This window comes from Mya arenaria, chromosome 13 (genome assembly GCF_026914265.1).
Source record: "Mya arenaria isolate MELC-2E11 chromosome 13, ASM2691426v1".
Taxonomy (NCBI): domain Eukaryota; kingdom Metazoa; phylum Mollusca; class Bivalvia; order Myida; family Myidae; genus Mya; species Mya arenaria.
The window spans coordinates 2,073,885-2,093,036 of record NC_069134.1 but is presented as its reverse complement, the minus strand read 5'-3'; the positions used below and the strand labels follow the sequence as shown (position 1 = coordinate 2,093,036).

Sequence of the window (19,152 nt, the reverse complement as noted above, 5' to 3'; positions counted from 1 at the left end):
ACATATCTGAGCACTGGTGTGATGGCCATATTAAAAGCTTTTTGTTGTATTCACAGATCTGTGTACTGCTGTGATGGCCATATCAGAAGCTTTGTGCTGTATACACAGGTCTGGGTACTGCCGTGATGGCCATATCAGTAGCTTTGTTCTTTGAAACTAGATCCTGGTACAGCTAGGGTGGCCATATCAGTAGCTTCGTGCTTTAAAACCAGATCTGGGTACTGCTGTGGTGGCCATATTAGTAGTTTTGTGCTTTGAAACTAGATCTGGATACTGCTGTAATTGTCATATTGCTAGTTTAGTGCTTTAAATCCAGATCTTGGTACTGCTGTGATGGTCTTATCAGTAGCTTTGTGTTGTATACACATATCTGGGTACTGCTGTGATGGCCATATCAGTAGCTTTGTGTTGTATACACATATCTGAGTACTGCTGTGATGGCCATATCAGTAGCTCTGTGTTGTAGGAACAGATTTGGGTACTGCTGTGATGGCCATATCAGTAGCTTTGTGCTTTAAAACCAGATCAGGGTACTGCTGTGATGGCCATCTCAGTAGCTTCGTGCGTTAAATCAAGATCTGGGTACTGCTGTGATGGCCATATCAGTAGCCTCGTGCTTTAAATCCAGATCTGGGTACTGCTGTGATGGCCATATTAGTAGCTTTGTGCTTTTAAACCAGAACTTGGTACTGCTGTGATCGCCATATCAGTAGCTTCGTGCTTTAAAACCAGATCTGGGTACTGCTGTGATGGCCATATCAGTAGCCTCGTGCTTTAAAACTAGATCTGGGTACTGCTGTTATGGCCATATCAGTCCTTTGTGTTGTATACACATGCCTGGGTACTGCTGTGATGGCCATATCAGAAGCTCTGTGTTGTATACACAGGTCTGGGTACTGCTGTGATGGCTATATCAGTAGCTTCGTGCTTTAAAACCAGATCAGGGTACTGCTGTGATGGCCATATCAGTAGCTTCGTGCTTTAAATCCAGACTTGGGTACTGCTGTGATGGCCATATCAGTAGCCTCGTGCTTTAAAACCAGATCTGGGTACTGCTGTTATGGCCATATCAGTCCTTTGTGTTGTATACACATGCCTGGGTACTGCTGTGATGGCCATATCAGAAGCTCTGTGTTGTATACACAGGTCTGGGTACTGCTGTGATGGCCATATCAGTAGCTTCGTGCTTTAAAACCAGATCAGGGTACTGCTGTGATGGCCATATCAGTAGCTTCGTGCTTTAAATCCAGACTTGGGTACTGCTGTGATGGCCATATCAGTAGCTTCGTGCTTTAAATCGAGATCTGGGTACTGCTGTGATGGCCATATCAGTAGTTTTGTGCTTTAAAACCAGATATGTGTACTGCAGTGATGGCCATATCAGTAGCTTCGTGCTTTAAATCCAGATATGTGTACTGCTGTGATGGCCATACCAGTAGCTTCGTGCTTTAAATTCAGGTCTGGGAACTGCTGTGATGGCCATATCAGTAGCTCTATGTTGTAGACACAGGCTGGGTACTGTTGTGATGGCCATACCAGTAGCTTTGTGCTTTAAAAAATTAAAACCAGATCAGGGTACTGCTGTGATGGCTATATCAGAAGCTTCGTGCTTTAAATCCAGATCTGAGTACTGATGTGATGGCCATATCAGTAGCTTTGTGTTGTAAACACAGGTCTGGGTACAGCTGTGATGGCCATATCAGTAGTTTCTTGCTTTAAAACCAGATCAGGGTACTGCTGTGATGGCCATATCAGTAGTTTCTTGCTTTAAAACCAGATCAGGGTACTGCTGTGATGGCTATATCAGTAGTTTCGTGCTTTAAAACCAGATCAGGGTACTGCTGTGATGGCCATATCAGTAGTTTCTTGCTTTAAAACAGGATCAGGGTACTGCTGTGATGGCCATATCAGTAGTTTCTTGCTTAAAAACCAGATCAGGGTACTGCTGTGATGGCTATATCAGTAGATTCGTGCTTTAAAACCAGATCTGGGTACTGCTGTAATGGCTATATCAGTAGTTTCGTGCTTTAAAACCAGATCTGGGTACTGCTGTGATGACCATATCAGTAGATTCGTGCTTTAAAACCAGATCTGGGTACTGCTGTGATGGCCATATTAGTAGACTCGTGCATTAAAACTAAATCTGGGTACTGCTGTGATGGCTATATCAGTAGCTTTGTTCTTTGAAACTAGATCCTGGTACAGCTGTGGTGGCCATATCAGTAGCGTTGTGCTTTCAAACAAGATCTGGATACTGCTGCGATGGCCATTTCAATAGCTTCGTGCTTTAAAATCAGATCTGGGTACTGCTGTGATGGCCATATCAGTAGCTTAGTGCTTTAAAATCAGATCTGGATACTGCTGTGATGGCCATATCAGTAGCTTCGTGCTTTAAAATCAGATCTGGGTACTGCTGTGATGGCCATATCAGTAGCTTTGTGCTTTAAAATCAGATCTGGGTACTGCTGTGATGGCCATATCAGTAGCTTCGTGCGTTAAATCAAGATCTGGGTACTGCTGTGATGGCCATATCAGTAGCTTCGTGCGTTAAATCAAGATCTGGGTACTGCTGTGATGGCCATATCAGTAGCTTCGTGCTTTAAAATCAGATCTGGGTACTGCTGTGATGGCCATATCAGTAGCTTTGTGCTTTGAAACCAGATCTAGATCTTTGACGGCATTTTCAGAAGTTTGTGCTAAAAGACCCAGACGTTTTTTCGTTTGTTTATTTTTGTTTTGGAGTGGGGGTGGAGGGGTCACGGGGGAGTTCTATGTCTGATTTGAAGCTGAATTATTCCGAGAAAAAGAAACAATGACCGTTGTATCAAAATACTTTATTAATCTAAATTATTTTAACAATGTACCTGACAACTTTCATAATTATGCAAGACTATAAGAATTAGATATATTTGCTGTTTGGATAGCAGCTTATACGTACATGTATCAATATTTTGTGTTAAAAGTTGCTTTTTTGGTGTACTTTACGAAGTTGGAAATTCATTTGGAGCATTTGCCCGCAAGATTCAATCAAATATTTTAAAGGTTTGTTTTATAAAATTTAAAGGCATAATTCGGGCAACAAGTGATAGAAAATAAAATAAAACAGGGTTATCATTTGTAAGTTCTTCTTTAAGCATCCACTATATAAGTTTTCTTGTTTTACAGAAAGACAGAATACGTACGTAATATATATATATAAAATGGTTGAAATCATGTTTGAACCCAGTATGTTTCAAAGTATTCGACTCAAGCATGCCTCACATAATGGTTAAACCGTTTATATAGTGGCAGTTCCCATTGAAATTGAAACAAAAAGAGTTTCCGATTATTTTACACAGTGCTGTAAGAAGTACGCAAGTATTTACCGAAATGCGGTTCTGCTTAATAGATTACACACTTTTTAAATACAGAACCGTTTTATTTGAACTGATTTTTAATACTATGAATGGATCACCAAAAACAAAATAAAGCATTGCATGAAACGCTCCCCCGTCAATCATAAGTCACCACCACCAACACTTATATGTCGTTACGTTAATTTATAACCCAAAAATTTAACGACAACTTATTTCAGCTTAATAAACAAAGAGAAATAATATGTCAAAAACTAGACACGTTGAAATGTCAAAAAATAGTACCAGCATGTATTCATATTGCTCCATTTTTTGCGCGTGTATATTTTAGCGGTAGCGGCAAAAACTGGGTTTGCCTTGTTAGTAAACAAAAATGATCTCAACCATTAAAAACGTCATTTTAAGCAATCATTTTTTATGTTTTATGCAATTAAGCCATCAATGATAGCTGATCTAGGCTTGAATATCTATTTTTATAAGTTAATGAACAGTTACATATTCTTACAATCGGAATACCTCGGCCATCTCCGCCAAAGTAAAGAATTCTGTCATTGTAATCCGTCCAATACATGCGATGTTGTTTTCGAAGGAAATGGCTATGGTGCCCCGATTGCTAATACATGTATTAAATACATTTTAATTTCACCATATGCTTCTTCTGAATTGCAAATATCAAAATCTTTCGAGACACGGTATAGGAGAGGACATCGGCTATACTTTGGAAGCAAAGACAGAAACATAGAGTCTACACTATTTCCGTAGAGAAAAGTAATATTGCCTAACAGGTTTGGTTTTACATTTATGATGTTTCCTCAGTATGAATGTTCATGATTACCCCATCACAATGAACACTTGTTCTAACGGTTTTGAAACTGTTTGGATCACATAGCAGCGCGATAACTTGGCAAGGGAGCGTGCTGGAGCAATGAGCCGCCTGTCACAGAGTTATACACATATACTGGTTAAATCGCAATATTTTTTAAGGCTGAGTAATATTTATTAATCTGAAATAAAGCTAGTCTGTTTAATCAACCAATAAAACTCGGCTATTTATTAACCAATAAAGTTGCGTTGGTTTGACCATGTGACAGTTTTATTTTTCATAACTGTTGTTATAAACAATTGCCAATTCTGTCTATGTCGGTGCTATAGTGTCGAGTATTATGATCGTGGAACAAATTTGATGACCATTGGGCGGTCAGGAGTCATCACAGTGTTCAGAGTCGCCTCCACTGGTTCCCGGTCGTATTGCAATCGGAAGTTTTGAACAATCTGAAAGGGGAACCAATATCTGTGTAATATTTAAACTTAAACATATCTTCAGACTACTTTTACCGCATACGATACAAGTTGACTTATACCGACTTTACACACATTCGTAATGTATCACTATTAAAAAGAAATGGTCTCAGCAAAATAAATTATTTTATATGGTATTATTTGAACTGAAGAACGAATTTACAAAAATTCAAATTGTTTCAGAATAAATAGAAGAAAAAACTGATGAAGTTACCTTGGTCAGGATAATGTGTATTTCTTGCTCAGCAAATCGTCTTCCTGAAAACAGAATGGTTGTTCGCATAAAATATTTTCAATGGCCATAACTGTACATTTAGTTACATTTAAATATATTTCGTCTCGTTCGTCTCCGTGCTGTTATTTTATAGAGGCGAAATGGTTTTGCGTCATAAACTAGCACGGAAGCGTTATTTGTTATATCCCATGTCGTCGAAATTCCATTTAAACTGGAATTAATAAAAATACACTTATAGCTGCGATACCTTACATGTGCCCTACTGAGTGCTTTTAATAATGCACGCGATGTCCTGTGTTCTCATATGAGACTGGAGAGACTCAGACAGGATCCCTACCCATGCATATGCGCCACAACACGTACGAGACTCGTTATGGTCTTACCGATACACATGCGTGCTCCATGCCCCCATATGAGACTAGAGAGACTCTTGAGTGTCTGGTCCATCTTGTTTTCTCGTAGCCATCTCTCAGGTTTGAAGCTGTCGTTGTCAGGAAAGAGCTTTTCGTCTTGGAACATTCCGTACAGGTTCGCTTGGATATGGGTCTGCAAGATACGAGTTGATAAGTGTATTGCCATGAAGTAGGATATATTAGCATTTTAGACAAGTATCTTTCAGGTATTGAAGAAAACTCCAATGTCCCTTATATCTGTAATAGACGCTTTTTAAATTGAATATCATTGAACATAAAATGTATTTGTTTGTATGCACACTATCAAGATGTGAAATTCAATTGTGCAAATTGTGTTTTGATGAGTCTGTTTTGAGCTGCTTACCCCGGCCGGGATATTGTGACCGCACACCTCGATGTCCTCCTGGGTGATTCTGCTGGTTGCCCACGTGATCGGGTACTTTCTGTAACATGCAATGCCATATAATTCAAGGCTATATTAACGCCCTAAACAATGATTCAGTTTTGAACCTTTTTCTCGATTATATACAGAAGCATATTTATGGTGAAATGCATCTTGAATATAAAGAAACTATTTATAGTTTTTGACATGAATGTTTTATCTTAGAAAACAATATATGTATGTCCATCTACTAAACGCGCTAAAACGTGACATGAAAGGCACTGATTCATATAGGGCAAGGCATCGAAAACATTTTTTTTTGTGAACACAAACCTACCTGAGTGATTCCTTAAGTACCGCCTTGACGTAGGTGAGTTTTCCTAAGTTTTGAGCGTTAATCTCTGTGCTGTCCCCCAGCACCGCCCTTGTTTCCTCGTATAGGCGCTGCTGAGCCTCGGGGTTCTCCGCCAGACAGTACAAGGTCCACAACATCGCGTTGGAAGTCTGTTTTGAAATTTGGAAATTATTCAAGACTGTTGATAAAAAAAGGCATTTGTTAATTGTTTACTGTAAAATACAGCCTCAATTAAATATAATCTAGGAGCAAATTCATTATTGCGTTTATATGACATGAAATACCCACTATGGTCAATTTACCCCACCTCCAGAATTGGACCGATAGTATAAACCCCCGAAGGTATTTACGTCTACATGCACATATTCGCTCCCGATGTTAAATCTCGTCTTATAAACGCAACAATAGTTGGAATTACGGACCCAGTGCATCGCGTTAGAAGTCTGCTTGCACAACAGGCTGGATTTTATTACGTGTGAAACGTCATTTGGATATCATTGTAGTTTATTTCAGGCAGTTTGGAATTATTAAAATAGTTATTACCGATAATATGTTTTACATTGCTTTGTTCCAATTAGCGTTAACAAGACTGTCCATACCCAGTTGGACCATAAATTTCCCAGGTCTGGGTATAATATGTTCACATAAACTTTACAGTCTTAATGTTTGATGATGATGATGATGATGATGATGATGATGATGATGATGATGATGATGAAAGTCAGTTGGTTTTACTTAAGTAGAAGATGGGACATAATAATTGATATATCAAAGGCAATATTTAGATCATTCAGCAACCACAACAATGCCCTATATATATTATAATTCCTTTTGTTTAGAATGCTCTCGTGGCCATCTGGTCTTGTGGATATTAAACGGAAAACACACGGCATTGATGCAGACTTTCCATTACATTATATAGCACGTATCGTACCGTTTCTGTGGCGGCTGCGAGCAGGTCGACGGCGGTTGAGAGCGCGTCGTCGGTGGTAAGGGACTCCTGTGAGAGCATATAGGTCAAGAAGGGAACGCGCTCAGCCTCGCCGTCGGTGCTGGAAGACTCGGAGGAAATGCTGCTTCTCTGTTCCTCCAGCTCCGCCACTTTCTAGAAACCGAAGAAAGCAATATAATTATAGTAGTTGCATTTAGTCAACATGTTTAATAATTGAGAAACTGAAAAGCTGGGAAAACTCAAAATGCAGCTTCTCACTTTTAAATATAACATAATAAACATATTTTATAATTATTACGACAAGCCTTTGTATATTGTGCTTACTAAGTAAATGAAATAAATTTACTGAGTGCTATAATTCTGAATTGAGCTTACTTTGTTGATAAAATATCTCCCCAGTCGAAAGACATTGTCGGAATGGTATTCGAACTTCTTCCACAGTTTGGTAGGGTATATTTTATACAATGGCACGTTGAACATGAGTGGTTGAAGGTATTTGAAATATTCTTGTAGATGATCAATAAAGTCTTGTGCTTTTCCGGGGGTCGGCTTGGAAAAGCACCCTATCCGTTCCTCAAACAGAAATGTACCAATTGCTGAAATAAACAGTATTAAATAGTCAGTTATATGATTATGTAATCGAATTTGTTAAACTCATGTCTGTATGCTAGTTTATATCATCAACTTATCATAAAGTTACACTCTATTTGTCGTATTGTCATACTGTTCGCCTCACTGTAAGCCTCTACTTGTCATACTGTTAGCCTCTACTTGTCATACTGTTAGCCTCACTGTTAGCCCATACTTGTCATACTGTTAGCCTCTACTTGTCATACTGTTAAACTCAACTTGTCATACTGTTAGCCTCTACTTGTCATACTATTGGCCTCTACCTGTCATACTGTTGGCCTCTACTTGTCATACTGTTAGCCTCTACTTGTCATACTGTTGGCCTCTACTTGTCATACTGTTAGCCTCTACTTGTCATACTGTTAGCCTCTACTTGTCATACTATTGGCCTCTACCTGTCATACTGTTGGCCTCTACTTGTCATACTGTGAACCTCTACTTGTCATACTGTAAGCCTGTACTTGTCATACTGTAAGCCTCTACTTGTTATACTGTCAGCCTCTACTTGTTATACTGCTAGCCTCTACTTGTCATACTGTTAGCCTCTACTTGTCATACTGTAAGCATCTACTTGTCATACTGTAAGCCTGTACTTGTCATACTGTGAACCTCTACCTGTCATACTGTAAGCCTGTACTTGTCATACTGTGAACCTCTACCTGTCATACTGTAAGCCTCTGCTTGTCATACTGCTAGAATTTACTTGTCATACTGTGTACCTCTACTTGTCATACTGATAGCCTCTACTTGTCATACTGTAAGCCTGTACTTGTCAAACTGTGAACCTCTACCTGTCATACTGTAAGCCTCTGCTTGTCATACTGCTAGAATTTACTTGTCATACTGTGTACCTCTACTTGTCATACTGTAAGCCTCTACATGTCATTTTGTTAGCCCCTTCTTGTTATACTGTAAGCTCCTACTTGTCATACTGTTGGCCTCTACTTGTCATACTGCTAGCCTCTACTTGTCATACTGTAAGCCTCTACTTGTCATACTGTTAGCCTCTACTTGTCATACTGCTAGCCTCTACTTGTCATACTGCTAGCCTCTACTTGTCATACTGTAAGCCTCTTTTTGTCATATTGTTAGCCTCTACTTGTCATACTGCTAGCCTATACTTGTCATACTGTCAGCCTTTACTTGTCATACTGTCAGCCTTTACTTGTCATTCTGTAAGCCTTTACTTGTCATACTGTAAGCCTTTACTTGTCATACTGTAAGCCTTTATTTGTCATAGTGTTAGCCTCTACTTGTCATTCTGTAAGCCTTTACTTGTCATACTGTAAGCCTTTACTTGTCATAGTGTTAGCCTCTACTTGTCATACTGTAAGCCTTTACTTGTCATACTGTAAGCCTTTACTTGTCATACTGTCAGCCTTTACTTGTCATACTGTAAGCCTTTACTTGTCATTCTGTAAGCCTTTACTTGTCATACTGTCAGCCTTTACTTGTCATACTGTAAGCCTTTACTTGTCATACTGTCAGCCTCTACTTGTCATACTGTAAGCCTTTACTTGTCATACTGTCAGCCTTTACTTGTCATACTGTAAGCCTTTACTTGTCATACTGTAAGCCTTTATTTGTCATAGTGTTAGCCTCTACTTGTCATTCTGTAAGCCTCTACTTGTCATTCTGTAAGCCTTTACTTGTCATACTGTAAGCCTTTACTTGTCATACTGTTAGCCTCTACTTGTCATACTGTAAGCCACTACTTGTCATACTGTAAGCCTCTACTTGTCATACTGTAAGCCTCTACTTGTCATACTGTAAGCCTCTACTTGTCATACTGTTAGCCTCTACTTGTCATACTGTAAGCCTCTACTTGTCATACTGTTGGCCTCTACTTGTCATACTGCTAGCCGTTACTTGTCATACTGCAACCCTCTACTTGTCATACTGTCAGCCTCTACTTGTTATACTGTAAGCCTCTACCTGTCATACTGTGAACCTTTACTTGTCATACTGTAAGCCGATTTTTTGTCATATTGTAAGCCTTTACTTGTCATACTGTAAGCCTTTACTTGTCATACTGTAAGCCTTTACTTGTCATATTGTTAGCCTCTACTTGACATACTGTAAGCCTCTGCTTGTCATACTGCTAGCCTCTACTTGTCATATAGTAACGTGCATTGATACTTAGAGATGAATATTAAAATGGGTCAATGTAATTACAACTTCTATCTTCATTACATACATTCTGATAACATTTCAGGTTTTGACATACAACTCCCACACCGAACACAAGTTGTGCAAGTGCAAGTTGATCCAGACCTAGATCAATGTACTAGACTTTTGACAACTATCACTGATATCAATATTGTAACCACACACCGCAGCCGGACATTTTCGAGACAGTTAGAAATTGATATCGTATAGTGATTTTTTGGTCAAGAAAATCCGAAGAAAAACGCTAATGGTGCCATCGAGTTTCATGGCATGGTGACATTTACCGAGTCAGCCGACACAAGTACTGACGTCAGCGTGTCACAGATTTGTATTTCAGTAACGTCACTTTTGCACCCGATTACGTAATTTAAAGAAATCTTACACAGTTTCTACATGGTATCTGGAATTTTCTATTTTTTTATAAATGGTGTTTTTAGAAAAAGGTAATTCCAATACATTAAAATGCTAGCTCTCTGTTCCTTGATATCTCTTTTTTCCGGTTAGTTTTTTTGTTATAAAATTTGATGATTCAGAAAAAAGATAACAATTTTGTCATTCTATTTATCTTACAATATATAGGAAAACATCATAAGTCAAGTATTATGTTATAACAGAAACTCCAATTTACCAGCTAAATAGTCTAAATACCAGCTGAAAAACCACCTCATTGACACATACTATTTCTAATATAATAAACACTCACTTTACAAAAGTAATTTCTGATAGCATAAAACAAACACTTTTACGTGATAAAACACACACTTTTACCTGATAAAACACACACTTTTACCTGATAAAACACACACTTTTTATTCATGATTGTAATGTCTTACATTATCAGTGAAAATATAGATATACTCCAACATTATAAGCACCCACTTACATCTATATATATATATATTATTTTGTCGTCAATTATCATACAACATACATTTTACATATATAATTCCTTACATTGTCATAGAGTATTAAACGACAAACATTTTACACATATATAATGTCTTACATTCGAATGCCCACTTGAACAGCTCCTTTTCGAGCCCCATCACCTCGTGGTTCTGCTGTCTGCAGTGCGCCAGATGGGTCACAAAGTCGTCACCCACCTCATTCATAGGCCCGCAGAAATCCTGAACCTCCTTCATCTTCAACATCTTGGGCGCCGTCACCGTCCTCAGCTTGTACCAGTTCTCACCCTGGCTAGAAAAAAATAAAGATCCAAGTGAATCCCAAAAATTAGTAAATCGATTAATCAATTAATTCGAAACTGTAAAAACTTTGTTTGTTCATCTATACATTCCAAAATATCATCATGATAAGTCTACTTTACTATTTATTCGAACATTTCATAATAAAATGAAAACTAAATGGACAAGCCACCAAGTAGATCAAACTTCCATATTTAGGGCCAAACTAGCACCAATAGAGATACACACAACGTCACAGACAACACTCGAGATACACACAACGTCACAGACAACACTCGAGATACACACAACGTCACAGACAACACTCGAGATACACACAACGTCACAGACAACACTCGAGACACACACAACGTCACAGACAACACTCGAGATACACACAACGTCACAGACAACACTCGAGATACACACAACGTCACCGACAACACTCGAGATACACACAACGTCACAGACAACACTCGAGATACACACAACGTCACAGACAACACTCGAGATACACACAAAGTCACAGACAACACAATTTCTATAGTAATACATGTTGGTATTGCCGGCTTAGAACGGTACTTAAAACACGTGTTCATGTGTTCCATTAAGACATACTAAGGTATACGTGTTCGTATAGCAAATGATACTTTCCTGACTGTAGTTAGTCCTCATAGTTACCACGTGGTTTACAGGCATTTCTCAAATAACAACATAGCTTTTACTTTATTTTTTCATTGAAATATAACAAAAGTGTAATACTCTTTATTATTATATTCACAATAGCAGCTCATTGACAAGTCAAAAGTCAAGGTTCTAATTATAATCTCAATACCAACTCATTGACGAGTCAAAGGTCAAGGTTCTAATTATAGTCTCAATACCAACTCATTGACGAGTCAAAGGTCAAGGTTCTAATTATAATCTCAATACCAACTCATTGACAAGTCAAAAGTCAAGGTTCTAATTATAATCTCAATACCAACTCATTGACGAGTCAAAAGTCAAGGTTCTAATTATAATCTCAATACCAACTCATTGACGAGTCAAAAGTCAAGGTTCTAATTATAGTCTCAATACCAACTCATTGACGAGTCAAAGGTCAAGGTTCTAATTATAGTCTCAATACCAACTCATTGACGAGTCAAAGGTCAAGGTTCTAATTATACAAATGTAGTATCAATGTTAACACATTGACGAGCCCGAGGTCAATGGTTTTATTATAGAATTAAAACTTACTCATTGACGAGCCCAAGGTCAATGATTTAAATATAGAATTAAAACTAACTCATTGACGAGCCCAAGGTCAAGGTTCTTTGTTCGCCGATAGTGGGCAATTGGCTCCATCTCTCGCCTCTCTGGGTACTTTCCCTCTGCCCTGATGACCTTGGAATATTCCTCGGGGTCACTTATCACCACTGTGCTTATTGTTGCTATCTGTTCTTTGTATATTGGTCCGTGTTCTATTGCTCGTTTTTTGTATGCCTGAAACACGGAAGCTGTAGCATTGAACAATGTAGTAAAATAAAGTGTTCGTTTCCAATAAGTTATGGAGCCGTACCAGGGTATTCATAAAGCATCTTAGTGAAAAGTTTTAACTAAGTGGAAAATTGGCCTTTTCCTTAGTGAATTAAAAGAAAACTTATAACGCTTTTTAAATGAAATAAGCAAGAACATGGACATAAAATAATAGGATATTTAAAATTATCATTGTTGAAATTACTTTTTTTTTCAAATTTAACTAAGCTGCTTAATGAATACGGTCCCTGGAAGCCATTCATTCTTGTATAGAACGTTTGACAAGTTGTAGACCATTATATAATAATACCATATAAATATATGTCACATACAATACATTACTTATGATACGAAAATGGTTTAATGTCATTACTGGAGAACTAGTTTGCTGTCTTCATTGTCTTTTAAAGAAAGAAGCATGTTAAGGTGCTACACCCTGACACTTAGTTACACTCCCATACGCCACCGATAGCACTTGCAAGATCCATACTCAGACAGATAAATCCGATTTACAGCATGCGTTCAAGTGAAGGTCAGTTTATGAATGTACTTGTCTTTGTCCTGCCCATATTTTCTCTGAACAGCAACAGCTTGTTAAAATGCGAACACATTGAAATATCATTTGTAGAACATCAAAGCTTAAAGATAGTCCGAGCCCATCTTCTGTTTTGTGACATGATTGAACTATTTAAGAGCTTCTTCAAGCTGTGCCCATTGAGTGCCATAGTTGCTCACGCTTGTTTGTGATTCATAAACTGTTGGACCAAGAATATTCAGGATGTCTCCTTTATCATTTAATAATTTTCAACGAAAAAATATGTCGCAACTTGTCAGACTCTTTCAGGCCATTTTTAAATATTAGATATAACGGCCAAAGGTAACTCATTTTCAAATGTCCTAACCAAGATATCCTGAGAGTTTGAGGAATTTTGGGAAGTCATTTTATCAGGTTTTTTATGCCTGATGACCTTATATTATTTTAGAATCACAAGGGCTTGGTGTGCAAAAAAGCGAGTTAAACATTTATTATATAAATATACACCCATCATAAATCCACACGCAATACATTTCACAAAATACGGTAGTCCGTATTCCACCCCAGTGCAATACGGCCGTATTCCACTCTTGTGACGTCACGTCATAACAAGTATTGTTGCGCGATGTCAAAATGATGTCAGAAAACAAAATAGAGCGTCGTTAAAATGACATTTATTATGAAAACATGTGGCTTTTTAGTGATCTAACCAGAAATGTATATAATAAAAGGTGCTTGCGCCTCGTGAAATCCAAATCTGCAAAAAGCCACTCGAGTCGGATAAATCTTAATTGTACATCTGATGCCTTATGTCGAGATTTCAGCCATTTTGTTTACATGTTGAACGTAAAAGAAACAAAAAGTATCACCCAACTCGTTGGGTCTACAGTAAATGAAATGAACCACGTCACTAAAGATAACTATAATGACATACGATCACTATTTATCAAGCAAGGACATGATAACAAAATATACACACCTCGTGCATTCTGTTAAATCTTAGTCCGTCTTTTTTGAAGTAGTCAAACAGGGTTCCAACTATTGGCAGACCTTTTGGTCCTGGTATTTCCTCGAAACTTTTTGTCGTACATGATGAGCTTGTTATTTCCTCGGTTTGTGCGTTATGCCGCCATATATTTTCCACATCTAGTGTGTGTCGGAAAGGGCACTGAAAATACGTTCACAAAAACACAGTACACTAATTGTTATGTTAACATCCTCATTAGTAGTGATGGGCATTTATGTGATTTATTTTATTTGTCATTGAAATCTTTCAGCAAATCAGACATGTTTGTGATGTGTCTTGGTTTTGGCAATATGATTATAGTGCAAACTGGAACTTTCCTGTTAGCAGATCTATGTGTTAATTGATTTTCTTGATCAAAATATAAGAATCGTGCATTTATAGCTTCATGAAAGTTGTATGATTCAAAACCTGCACTTGATCTGAATATAAGAGTCGTACATTAGCCGCACGTTTAACAGGAAAGATGTATAATATAAAACCTGCTATGGATCTCAATATAAGACTTAAGATGCATTAACTGTACTCACGGTTGCTGCTCTGTCGCCTTGCATGATAAAAGCGTGGGCTTCTGCGTTTGTCTGTGGGGTCGGGGATGTAGAGACGACCCTTTTCAGGAGATTACTGGGACGTATTGTCTTCAAAAAGCTGCTGCTAGATTTCATTGCTGCCATTCTTAGTTCTGGGGAAAAGCATAAATCATTTTATTCTTAGTTCTGGGGGGAAAACATTAATCATATTATTCTTAGTTCTGGGGGAAAGCATCGACCATTTTATTCTTAGTTCTGGGGGAAAGCATCGACCATTTTATTCTTAGTTCTGGGGGAAAGCATCGACCATTTTATTCTTAGTTCTGGGGGAAAGCATCGACCATTTTATTCTTAGTTCTCGGGGAAAGCATCGACCATTTTATTCTTAGTTCTGGGGGAAAGCATCGACCATTTTATTCTTAGTTATTGGTGTTGATCTCACTATATGCATGAGCTTGCTACCGCCGTCGAAGATACTAGTCACGTGATAACCGTGTACACTAACACTAACTGGACTTGGACTCAGTTTGGTTACAATGTCACAATGTAAATACGTAGAAGACATCTCATAAGAAATATATTACAAAGCTGCCATATTGATCGTTCTTTTAAATCACGTCATTTTGTTGTTATAGGATACAAAATAGGAAATGAAGAATATAACGACAACAAGCAAACAGTTTATGCCATATACTTTCGGTTCTGAGGAAAGGGCGCATGGCGAAAGGTTGCACCCCTAAGTTACGCCCCCTCTAACGTCAATTCCGGGAACGCCCGTGTACTAAGTGCTTATACTTCGTGAAGTACTGTCAGTTTTTTCATTCACGGAATGATACGTTGATCTATTACTACTAAAGTACTGCTGCTAAATGTCCTTGCTTTATGTTAAATATGCACTGTTATAGTGGCTGTATGCATAGTTTTGATTAATAAAACGAATTGCCATTTGGTAATGCCAAAAAGAAAACAAATCAAAACATGATTTTGTTAAACAATGTAGGTAACCATGGAAAGCGGTCTCTATAATCAACCAGGCTGGAAAAACCATAGTCCTCGATCTAATATGCAAAAGTTACAGACAAATCTTTTGGAGATTAGTTGATCTCGTTTGTCACGCCCGCGCAACCGCCCCTGGACCGGCTAGTGTCATATATAACAAAAAACTCACAGTGGCTATTGATGAGCAGCAGTTTAAAAGAGCATTTACTTTAAATTGCCTATGAAGAGTGTAATAATATTTACTTAATGGTCATACGGTTATTGAACTCTAAAACGTTAAGTATTTTTCATTATTGAATTAAATAAGTAAATTGTACTTTTGAGTGATAATCGATTCCTAAACCTTTTCAATTGATCGTCAAAGCCTTCCTTTAAAAACATATAAGCTCATCTATATTTGTCTCGATATAAAAAGATAATCTACTATTTCGTAATGTATGGCCAATTTATACAAACTACATTGTAAAGAGGTTTCAGTGTGACGTATGACCGCGGGTATAGGTATGCGTCACACATTGCCAAATATAATCATGACTTTTAGCGCACTCAGCTTATTTATCGTAATCAAATGAGGTGATAGTATAACTCATCGAAATGAGACTTTTGAATGAACAATCCCATACTCTAACACTACTACTAAGCATCAACATTTTAAATAAGCGCCCTGCTTTATAAAACCCAGAATTCGATCAAGCCCGAAAACCATGCCAATGCAGGGCTTGTGCCCATTTTGACCACTAATATCGGGAGTTTGGTACAGAGCTGTTGAAAATTTTGCGACATTTTATAAACGGGTGTGTAAATCCTTTCTTTAACAATATTGAACATATACATACACAACAGCTGGCATTGATATTGTTATACACTCTCCCCCATACACAACAGTTGCCATTGATATTGTTATACACTCTCCCTCATACACAACAGTTGCCATTGATATTGTTATACACTCTCCCTCATACACAACAGTTGCCATTGATATCGTTATACATTCTCCCACATACACAACAGCTGCCATTGATATAGTTATTCACTCTCTCCCATACACAACAGTTGCCGTTGATCTTGTTATTCACTCTCTCCCATACACAACAGCTGCCATTGATATTGTTATTCACTCTCCCTCATACACAACAGCTGCCGTTGATATTGTTATTCACTCTCTCCCATACACAACAGTTGCCGTTGATCTTGTTATTCACTCTCTCCCATACACAACAGCTGCCATTGATATTGTTATTCACTCTCCCTCATACACAACAGCTGCCATTGATATTGTTATTCACTCTCTCCCATACACAACAGTTGCCGTTGATATTGTTATACACTCTCCTTCATACACAACAGTTGCCGTTGATATTGTTATATACTCTCCCCCATACACAACAGTTGCCGTTGATATTGTTATATACTCTCTCCCATACACAACAGTTGCCGTTGATATTGTTATATACTCTCCCTCATACACAACAGCTGCCGTTGATATTGTTATACATTCTTCCTCATACACAACAGCTGCCATTGATATTGTTATTCACTCTCTCTCATACACAACAGCTGCCATTGATATTGTTATACACTCTCCCTCATACACAACAGTTGCCATTGATATTGTTGTACACTATCCCTCATACACAACAGCTGCCATTGATATTGTTATACACTCTCCCGCATACACAACAGTTTACATTTATATTGTTATATATATACTCTCCCTCATACACAACAGCTGCCATTGATATTGTTATTCACTCTCCCTCATACACAACAGCTGCCGTTGATATTGTTATTCACTCTCTCCCATACACAACAGTTGCCGTTGATATTGTTATTCACTCTCTCCCATACACAACAGCTGCCATTGATATTGTTTTATATTCTCCCCCATACACAACAGTTGTCATTGATATTGTTTTATATTCTCCCCCATACACAACAGTTGTCATTGATATTGTTTTATATTCTCCCACATACACAACAGTTGTCATTGATATTTTATTTAATTTAGTATTTTATACATAAAAGTCGAAATAGTTAATATAAGCTGATCATATATATTTAGCATAAAAAATATATACTCACTGATTTTTATTTAATAGTATATTTAATAAAAACAAGTCGATTAAGTCAATATAATATCGCAATGATATCATATTAAGCTTTAAACTTTATACATTTACTATTTTTTATTTAAAATTGTATTTTATGAAAACACAGTTGCAATTTTACGGTTATTTTCTTCACTCATTTATAATGTTAAAATACATTTTTGAATGAAAATAAACAACTTACCTTTTAGAGTATTTGTATAAGTTCCTTAGTTCCTTAAGTTTATTTTTTTAGTGTTTAATTTTGTCTCCAGTTCTTGCGGGCCCTGCCCTTTCTTGTTATGGCGGTAAGCTCACATTTTGTCGTCTGCGGTTCTATTTTATAGCAGACTATTCTACTGTGTCGACTGCGCTTGCGCGATAGAATTATCAGTGACAAAACATACCCATTGTGGTATATTTCATTGATAAATATCGTACATTCTCGTCGTACTTGTAGTAAGTCAGGGGCGTTACTAGACACATGCCACATAGCGATTTGAGTGTCAATAGCTAAAATATAAATAACTGTTTGGAATAAAACATAAGACAATACATGAACTCTAATTGGTTAAAGTTGGTCGTAATTAAACTACTAGTAAATGCTAGTGTTAACGTTAATTGAATGAAGTTGGTTTCTTCTTCATTCCATTTTTTTTTAGATATCTCTTACCGATCCTACATGAACGGAACCCTGAGACCTGGCGTATGCCATAAACACAGTCGTTGAGGGAGGATCAATGAATGTAGCTCCCATACGTCCATTTCATTTTTTATTTGTAAGACAATACTCCAAGGTCGACAAAAATGCATTAGTTTAGACTAAATTAATTACTACTGAAACAATACAAATTAAAGATCCAACACTCAAGCGTACCATATGTGGTATAAACTCGTTCCCGACCTAGAATATAGTTTTTATTTTTGTTTCTTTTTGTTTCTTTTTTTTGGGGGGGGGGGGGGGGGGGGCGTAAAGAATACCTTTTTACTTGTCCAATGCTAGGCGTAGTTTTAATTTGTTTTCATTATAACCAGTCATAACTACCGTGATAGCAGGTCATCCAAACTTATCAAGGGTAACGCCGGGCAGTTCATTCATGGATGCGAAACACTGGCTCCAGCTCTTCTTGCAGCATGTTTGTAATACTTGAAGTGCTGTTTTATAACTAGTTTTAAGATATTTTTGTATTCTTAAAAATATTCATACATTTATGAGTATTGTTTCTACAATTTATCTGATAATGCGCTCAGCAATCTCAGAAATGTCGATGGGGGTAAATACATGTAATACATTCACAACATCTATAAAATTATAATGCTACTGCTTCTTGACCAGTTTTTAACACCCATCTTATTCCAAGATAATTGATGGTAGTGGGTCAAAGAAAAGTGTGTGTCATTTAAGAAATGTTCAATAGACGAAAAACTGGTAAAACTTTGTGCTAAATTCCATCAATTTTTAATCATCTGACCGCTAGTACACCGAT

At 37.5% G+C, this 19,152-nt stretch overlaps 1 protein-coding gene across 1 annotated transcript; it reads right to left on the bottom strand.

Annotated features, from left to right (window-relative positions):
• Positions 1–2,819: 2,819 nt before the first annotated feature.
• Positions 2,820–17,997, bottom strand: LOC128213171 (cytochrome P450 10-like). The gene is made up of 12 exons (XM_052918721.1): positions 17,871–17,997; positions 14,580–14,731; positions 14,005–14,193; positions 12,261–12,457; positions 10,795–10,985; positions 7,365–7,585; positions 6,972–7,142; positions 6,020–6,186; positions 5,665–5,743; positions 5,271–5,433; positions 4,867–4,910; positions 2,820–4,625 (listed from the first exon to the last, which is right to left on the bottom strand). The coding sequence occupies exons 2-12, from the start codon at positions 14,721–14,723 to the stop codon at positions 4,515–4,517; spliced, it is 1,677 nt and encodes a 558-aa protein (XP_052774681.1). The 5' UTR covers positions 14,724–14,731; positions 17,871–17,997; the 3' UTR covers positions 2,820–4,514.
• Positions 17,998–19,152: the final 1,155 nt, after the last annotated feature.